Source organism: Phyllostomus discolor, chromosome 4 (assembly GCF_004126475.2).
Source record: "Phyllostomus discolor isolate MPI-MPIP mPhyDis1 chromosome 4, mPhyDis1.pri.v3, whole genome shotgun sequence".
Taxonomy (NCBI): Eukaryota; Metazoa; Chordata; class Mammalia; order Chiroptera; family Phyllostomidae; genus Phyllostomus; species Phyllostomus discolor.
The window spans coordinates 176,833,953-176,842,894 of record NC_040906.2 but is presented as its reverse complement, the minus strand read 5'-3'; the positions used below and the strand labels follow the sequence as shown (position 1 = coordinate 176,842,894).

Below are 8,942 nucleotides of genomic sequence, written 5' to 3'. Positions count from 1 at the left end.
TAATCTTATAGTCATTCTTCACTTAACCCTGCTTACTTTCTCACAAAGTCAACGCACATGTAAAGCATCACATGGTTGTTTATGTTCTGCAGGCATGTGGTTCACTGGGGTAAGGGCAGACAGGTGAGCAATTTGGACAAGCCAATGTGAACATATTACCTTTTTTATACTTTTGGGAGAAATTCATTTAAGGTTTTTGTTCCTATTATTTTTCTACTTGAGCAATTCTCATGGATGGATGGGCAGCAACTAGATCTGACTTACACAGCAGTGGACTGAGAGGCTTATGCAATAGGTTTTACAAATGTCAGATTGCAGTCGACACAGAATACTGCCCTTCTGTTGATTTCCATGTCTCCAGCCCCACTGGAATATGTTGATTTTATAGTATTTGTAGTGTTCATGAAATAGCATCTTATAATATCTATTTTAAATGGTTAGAATATTGTTTTTCCTGAGAAGTCATTACACATTAAATATTAACCCATTAAAAATGATTAATTTGTATGATTACTTATTTTACCCATTGTTACAAATCACAGAGCAGGTCATGAGAAAAAAGTTAATTTTGGTTTAGCAGGGGAGAATAGTAATATTAGAAACTAAAGTTGATGTGATGTATGATAAGTGTTATGGGAAGTTTGAACTAGGCAGTGGGAGAGCCTCATGCCAGCACTTATAGAGGGGAGCTCTAAAAAAGTGTGTTGGGCAGAAATGATGGACTGTGCAAGGGTGTTATTATAGCATAGCAAGTTAAGGGCAACGTCTTTGGAAATTAACAGTTCTGGGATAACATCCTATCTCTGTCATGTAGTCAGTGTTTGTCCTTGGGAAAGTCACTTCACTTCTCTGAGCCTCTAACTCCTCAGTCCACTTAGGTGATTCAAGTGCAAAATCTATTACTTGGTTTTAAAGGCATGCTATAGATAGTTGAGGACCTATTTCTTTCATAAGCTTTATTTATTTATTTATTTATTTATTGCTTGAGTTTATTTTAATTTTATTTTTGCACTCATACTTTCTTATTTTCATCATTTTTTAAAAATTCCCATGAACTATTGCAAAGAACTAGTATACTAACTATACCAAGAGAAGTCACAGTGATCTATAAAATATTGTAGCATTGGAGGCACTTGGTAAAACTGGGATGTGTCATATCTCATCACTCATTCTAAGAGATCTGTCTACTCCACAGGCCCACTTTCCTAATGTTATCCCTTGTGTATTAATTCAGGTTAATTCAGTTGCAACTAATAGAAATCCTAATTAAAACTGGCTTAAGCAATACATGAAATTCATCACTTGCATATCTAAAAAGCCAAAACAGGTAAAGATTGATTCAGTGAATTATCAAATGCCACCTAGGGTCCAATTTCTCTCCATCTCCTTTTCTTGCATTATGTAGTATGCTTTCTATCTTTAAAACCCCTAAAGGGATGCTAGTAGCATCCTTATGACGCTATATATATATATATATATATATATATATAATCCAAAGATATATATATCTTTGTTCATACCCAGCCTGAAAATAAGTGTATGTCCAGTATAATATGAGTGTCCAGTATAATCTGACTGTAAATATTGAGGCCTTCAGGTGTTGTCACTTGCCCATCTTTGGTCCAGTCCTTATGGCCAAAGGAAAGAATGCACAAAATTAGCTGACCTTAGGTCATATGCTCCATTCTTGGACCAGAAATGTCAGTTTCATCTGAACCACATGAATCTACATATTTAAATAAAAAATTATTCAAATAGGTGCATAGAATAAACAATGGATGGCAACCCCAAAAATGTTCACCACACACTCACTAAACAAAGCCAGAAGGAATGGCTCTCAGAATAGAATTTCTGGGACTAATGTTGAATGAAAGAGGGTTGTTGGGCACAGAAGAGGCACAGTTTTCCTGATGTTATAATATCACTTAAGTATTCATGAGGCAGAAATATAGCAAATTGTAAAGACCTTGATATGAAGTCTCAATTTTAGGTTTGAATTCTGGCACTACCACTTACAAGCTGCATAACCTTGGGTCAAACATTTATTTTCTGTAAGTGTCAATTTCCCATCTTAAAATGAAAGTAGTCATAATAACTACAAAGCTGTGCTGAGAAATAACTAACACAATCTAAATAAAATATTTAGTATAGTTTCTGGCACATTTACAAGCAGGGAGTTAATAAATGTTAACTGTTACTAAGATTATTTTCATGCACTTTCTACAGATATAGCTAAATATGCTCTAAGACTAGATGATTTAAGTGACAGCTTTTGAAAATATTTAGCCATAGTAATCAGAGACTTATCAACTCCCTTTTGTATGACTAATTTTTCTCCCAGGACAGAATCATGACCATTTTGAGAGTAAGGGACTTATGCTATCTATGATTTTTGAGAACTACTGAATGAAATCCTTCATATTTAATGTGACCATATAATTTGTCATTCAAATCAGGACACCTTTGAAAGTGAGGGGTGGTGCTTAAACACCTAAGATACAATAATTGACCTAGAAGAGATATAAATCAGAACTTCCCCAAACTGTTTCTGTATAATGATATTGACTGTTTGTACATAAGACAGAAAGCTTTAGGGCAAAATTGCCTAGGGACATAGCATAGCAGAGGTAAAGGATTCTAAAAAAAAAAAAAGTGTTTTTCCTTCTCTATTGCATTGTCAGTGAAAACTATGTCAGTATTAAACATTTTTGATTTGTTATTTTATTCTATGTACAATATTGTTATAGTGATTCATATATCCACACAAATATTATAGCAGATGTATTTTTATCTTAATTTGAGTTCATCTGTAATAAGAAATTGAACCAACCAAAACACATTGGTATGGTTGTATTTAACTGTATCTACACTTTTAAAATAATAAAGCTGATTAACTTTCATTCTGTTGATGGACAACTGATGGTCTGAACTTGGAGTCAGTAATAGTGCATTAATATCAGGTTTCAGATTTTTGAACCCTTAGACTTATTTGCTTTCTCATGTCTTTATTTCCCTATGAGTTAAGTAAAATTTATACTCCTGACAGCCAAGTACTCTATAACACTCCTTTGACTTTTGATCTTATAGGATTAAGATGATAATATAATTACTATTCACATTCTAGTTTTTTCACATTCTATTTTAATACCTATAATACTTTAGATGTTTTAAATAACTAAAGATACCAATACTTGCATAATTTTCTAGTTAGTTAATTTGTATTTTGTGTTATTCAATAAATGATTTAAGAACTAGTGCAGGAATATCTACATTAAAAAGATGAATGGTTTAAAATAATTTTTAAGAAGCAAAAGAAAATGAATTTCAGAAAAAGAGGACCCCTGAAATGATGTTAGAAAATAAAATGTAGGTCATGAATTTATATCTGCTTGCTGAAAGGAGTACATAAATATGTCCTTAAGGTTTAGTTGTCAAAAAATACCCACAAGGAAAAAACAAGATCAGGTCTAACAGTCAGAAAGTTCCTGAGTTAAAAACACAGCCTCTGGTCACACAAAGCATGCTTCTTCCTTCAGAGACAGTAGAAAGAAATTCTTCCCTGAAAAATGTGCACACTATGACTTCCTCTCCATTTCTACAAGATTAGGAATGTTATCATCTAATAATACCAACTAACATTAGTTTTTCTTCCATAAGTGAGTGATTGAAACACTAAAAACCCACATAATTTTCCTTTTTTAAAAAAATTATTCATCTATCTATCTTGCTCGTGTACTGGTCATGAAATGATTTGATGTTTTAATCACATTCTTTCTGGATCTTATATAAAAATATATATGCAGATGGCAATATAAAGTTAATACTTATGACCTTAATATCAGATTGTTTAACAGAATGGGACACATGAAAGTTCAATGTTTTAAAATGTAAGTTTTAGTTCTTCTCATGTATTTTTTTATTTATATGCTATTCTAGCTTTCTTTCTAATAGTAGACACTATTTTTTCTTAATCACTTTAAGATGAAGAAAGCTGGTTAAGGGAGTTGTGTCCCACTGTATATGATATTCCAAAGGGACTTAAGGGGAGGGAATCTTGGCCTATGGACCTTTGATCTGTGAGTGTGAAGTACATTTGTCCTATTTGAGCATTAGGGTTGCCTTTGCTATAAAGCAAATTCATTTTTGTGAGTTTGAGTTGGCATAAAATGTACCTCTAATGTGCATGCTAAAATCAGGACTAAGCAGTTTTTGAAAACATATACATAACACAAGTTTAATTGGAGAATGAGCAATCATCTGGCAAATTAGAAATGAAAATAAATTTTGGGGTTTAGGAGCTCCAGCAAATATCTTCCCTGTACTCCTCTCAATTTGGAAATAATGAAAACAGAGTCTTAGATTCTGGTAGATGAAAATTTAAAAAAATATGAATTTGAGAATGTGCTTTCACCTTGGGCAACAATCAGAAATCCAAAACACCAAGAACTAAACTCTGATCTCTTCCTGGCTTTGGTAAACTTGCTGTAGAGATGAGTAGTATATGCCCTGAGAAGAGGATGATCCAAAAAGGAGGATCCAAAGTATTTGAGGTTAGATTTAGCTTCATATAACAAAAAAGGCAAAAAAAAAAAACCCCTAAAAAACTGAAAATAATAGTCTCAAACAAATAGAAATTTATTTTGCTATCTCATAAAAAAAGTCTGGAGGTAGGCCGAACCAGGGTCAGTATTGTGGTGCAGTGGTCACTGTGGAGCTGGGCCCCTTTGCTTATGAGCTGTGTGGTTCTGGAAAATTACTTCTTGTTATGAGTCTGTTTCCTCACATGTGAAATAGGTATAGTGGTTTCTGCATCATAGAGATAATGTTAAAATTAAACAAGGTATAAAGCAATCATCAGAGTAGGTGCAATTTATATTACTTAACTTTTAGAGTTGTGGACAAAATAAGAAAGTGAGAAGGGCTAAAATTAAAAAAAAATGATACAAAGATGGAACAACAATGACAGAAAACAGAGCAGTAGTTTCTAGGGAATACAAATCATGTGGGAATGACTGTAAAATAGTGTGGGAGAATATTTTGGTGTGATGGAACCGTTATATATTTTAATATTGGTGGTGATTGTGTAACTCTGTATGTTTATCAGAATTCATAGAACTGTATACTTAAAAAGGTGAATTTATTGTTATAGTGGTTTATTTTAAAAAATAGGAAAAATAAATTAGAACTATTAAAAAAGCTTGAAGATTCCTCTGATTTGTAAGCATATATTAATGCATAAACACATAATCTGAGCATGGAGATATACAGTGAGTAGTTATATGTTTTATTTTTTGATCTGGAGATAAACCAAATTCACTGGGAAGAGAGAATCATAGATTTTTAGATCTGGAAGAAAGTTTGTACATTGAATGGCACTAACTACACTAAAAAGTAACATACTTGAGTTCTGCCTAAATGATGTGATCAGCAGAGAAAGGGCACAAAGCTACTTCTCGGTGGCAACATGGTGTTTGAAATCATGTTTCCTAACTTGCAGCCCTATGCATCTGTCATAGTATAATTTCCTTTCTTTGAATTTTTTAATATTTATTTCTTAGTGCAGTCTTAATTTCCTTTTTAATAAAAGAGGTGCTTTTCTAAAATAAAAAATATTAATGCTAATACCCTAATTGCTAGACACAGAAATAAGATATTAAGACATTTAGTACTGTTCAGAAATATAAGTCAAATAGAAACTACAGAGAAATTTGAAGTTTATGTTGAAATTCCTATAGCCACACGAGCACCAGAGTAGCTATGTCATTTTCACTGGGTATGGATAAATACCCACATTTTATTAAATAATCTTTTAAACATGGGTCTAAAATTTCTGGACCAGATGTTGAAAGACTAGGATCCCCTCTTTGCTTCACTACCAATCAGCTGTCCTCAAAAGGAAATCTTACTCTCTTAAGCTCTTAATTTCCTCTTTTGCTTTAGACCAGGTCAGTGCATTTCAAGTATTTATGAGACCCGTTTAAAAATGAGATCTATTATTGTTGTTGTTGTTGTTTTAGGTTCAGTTTTTGATAAGTTGTGAGTCTGTTGTCATTTTACTGTTCAGAGTTTTTGATCTTCTATTCCTTAGATGAGTCCCTTTAACTTTTCATATAATAAGGGATTGGTGATGATGAACTCCTTTAACTTTACCTTATCTGGGAAGCACTTCATCTGCCCTTCCATTCTAAATGATAGCTTTGCTGGGTAGGGTAATCTTGGATGTAGGTCCTTGCCTTTCATGACTTTGCATACTTCTTTCCAGCCCATTCTTGGTTTCTTTTGAGAAATCTGCTGATAGTCTAATAGGAACTCCTTTGTAAGTAACTCTCTCCTTTTCTCTTGATGTTTTTAAGATTTTCTGTTTATCTTTAATCTTAGGTAATGTAATTATCATCTGTCTTGGTGTGTTCCTCCTGGGTCCAACTTCTTTGTGATTCTCGGAGCTTCCTAGACTTGCATGTCTATTTCTTTCACCAGACTGAGGAAGATTTCCATCATTATTTTTTTCAAATAAGTTTTTATTTTCTTGTTCTTCTTCTCCATCTGGCACCCAAGCAAACAACCAGAACAGGAACAGAATCACAGAAATGGAGATCACATGGAGAGTTATCAGCAGGAAGTAGGAGGGGAGAAAAGGAGAGAAAAGGTATAGGGAATAAGGAGCATAATTGGTAGGTACAAAATAGACAGGGGAGGTTAAGAATAGTATAGGAAATGGAGAAGCCCAAGAACTTCTAGCTATGATCCATGGACATGAACTAAGGAGGGAGGAATGTCGGAGAAGGGGGAGGTGCAAGGCAGAAGGGGATTAAGGCAGGAAAATGGGACAACTGTAATAGCATAATCAATAAAATATACTTAGAAGTAGAAATAAAATCTAAACTGTACCCTAACATATTAAAAGTGAAAGAAAACTGCTCCATTTGAATCAAGGGCTGGGGGAAATCCTGGTTCCTCTCACTCAGCTTCCTCTTCCACCATAGTATAGGCATTGTTAAGTTACTTCTTTAGAGTTTTGGGTTGCCAGGAACACAATTTAAAACTCTGGGAAAATACTATTCATTAATAATGCTGATTTGTGGAACCAAAGATAAAAAGAAAGACATTTGTTTTTCTAGATGTAAAAGTTTGGAAATCACAGATATTATATAGAACTTTTGAAATTCAGCTGTGCATCATTTCATTGAGACTTCAACCTCTGCCTTAAAAAAAGGATTGAAGAACAAAAGCGATCTTGTTTGCAAAAATTCCAGGTTGTAGAACGTCATCAATAAAGCTTACTTTAGTGATAGAAATATTCGTATATTGGGACTTCAGTAGTTTGGCCTTGTTACAGAACACAACAAGGGGGGCCTGGGATGATATGCTATTATTTTTTTTTTTTTTTTTTTTTTTTTTTTTTTTTTTTTTTTTTTGTTTGATTTTTACAAATATTTTGTTTATTTTAATGAAGCTGGTACAGACAATGTCCATTTAAAACCCATATCCCAGGCCAAAAAGTACAAATTAAAATAAAAAAGAGCAGTGTTCTGTTGTACACACTTCTGCATGAATAACTTTATTAACTGCTAATGAAAATTAGAACTTTTCTGGGATCTTCTGACAAGATTTTTCTTTACTCTTAAAATGCTTTTTCTTCAGTGAAGCCATCTTTGGAGTTAGTCTTTACTCTCGCTTTATCTGTCGTCTTGACTCCAACCTGGTATTTCTCTTCTTTTGGTCCAGACCTTCAGATTTTAAAAGTAGCTTCAAGTTAAGGAAAGGTCATTTTCCACGGTTCAGTTCTCCGAAAAACCTCCATCTCCCACTGAAAGTCATAGTCCAGGAGTGAAGCAATCACAAGCTAGAACTTCCGGGCCAATTAGAAATGTCATTACGAACACTTGAATTGGTCGACCTCATGTATCACAAGCCTGAAAATGCACAGTCCTGAAAAAGGTGGCCTCTCTGTGCACACATGTAATGTTTAAAAAGGAGAGGGCAGTATGAAGGGGTCTAAGGTTTGATCACCAAAAATCAGCACAATGAAAACAAAACAATAATGAATGGGCACTAGAATTCAAATTACCAGATGTTTTAAAGACACAGGGGGTAGGGGTCAGTTTTCAATTCAATTCTGAACACCACATTACAAAAGAACTAATTTTAAAAATAAAAAAGGACTGAGGGAAAAGTAAATAAAATAAAAAGAATATCTAAACCGTTGAATGACCCCCTGTTTGTTCCTGATAAACTTCAATCACATCTTCTTCCTCCATTCCCAGTTCTTTTGGAGTGTGATTATCAGCAATTCTCTGACCTTCAAAGAGAAACCTGAGTGAATTCATTGGAACTCCCTGTCTTTGACAGTATGATTCTTTGAGTTTCTTGAGATGTGTTGTCATTTTCACTTTGAAGTGAATCTCACTGCTATCCTGTCCAATAACTTTGAGTTTAATGTATTCTCCTTCCTTCTTATCGCCCAAGTCCTCAGTTGAAGGTTTTGCCTCCTGGTCAGACATGGTGATGGTGGCTTCACCCCGGGTCTCCGCACAGCAGCGGCCTCGGGTAGGTAGAACCTCGCTCCGGGGTTTACAAATCCGTCTCCCGATATGCTATTATTGAAAGAAGGCCCCGGGTCCGTTATGTCCGCCGCCAGAGGAAAGACGTTTCTCAATGCCAGAGATTCGTGAAAAGGAAAGGAAATGTTTATTTAATGCTATACTAACTTAAAGTAGTGACCTAATGTCTTCACCAAAATCCTAAAGTCCCTTAAAACACCCACAAACAGACACAGTCCTTCTTTCCTTCCCCCTTTGCCCAGTCCAGAGTACTGTATCTCAGGAAAGGAAATAGAAGTCCATGGCTTAGGCAGTCCTCTGGTTCTTCCCAGTTAGTACTCGATCTCGCCTGGGAGACCTCCCTGGGTTCCTGGCACCCTCGGCTGAGTCGCCGGGATCTCT

At 34.6% G+C, this 8,942-nt stretch overlaps 1 protein-coding gene across 1 annotated transcript; it reads right to left on the bottom strand.

The window, feature by feature from the left end:
- Nucleotides 1–7,416: 7,416 nt before the first annotated feature.
- Nucleotides 7,417–8,584, bottom strand: LOC114495157 (small ubiquitin-related modifier 1). Its single transcript, XM_028510316.2, has one exon. It carries the CDS (start codon nt 8,499–8,501, stop codon nt 8,196–8,198), a length of 306 nt encoding a protein of 101 aa, XP_028366117.1. The 5' UTR covers nt 8,502–8,584; the 3' UTR covers nt 7,417–8,195.
- Between the last annotated feature and the right edge of the window lie 358 nt (nt 8,585–8,942).

Excerpts from the sequence above, each read along its gene's own strand:
- LOC114495157 (XM_028510316.2), bottom strand. The coding sequence starts at position 8,501 with ATGTCTGACCAGGAGGCAAAACCTTCAACTGAGGACTTGGGCGATAAG.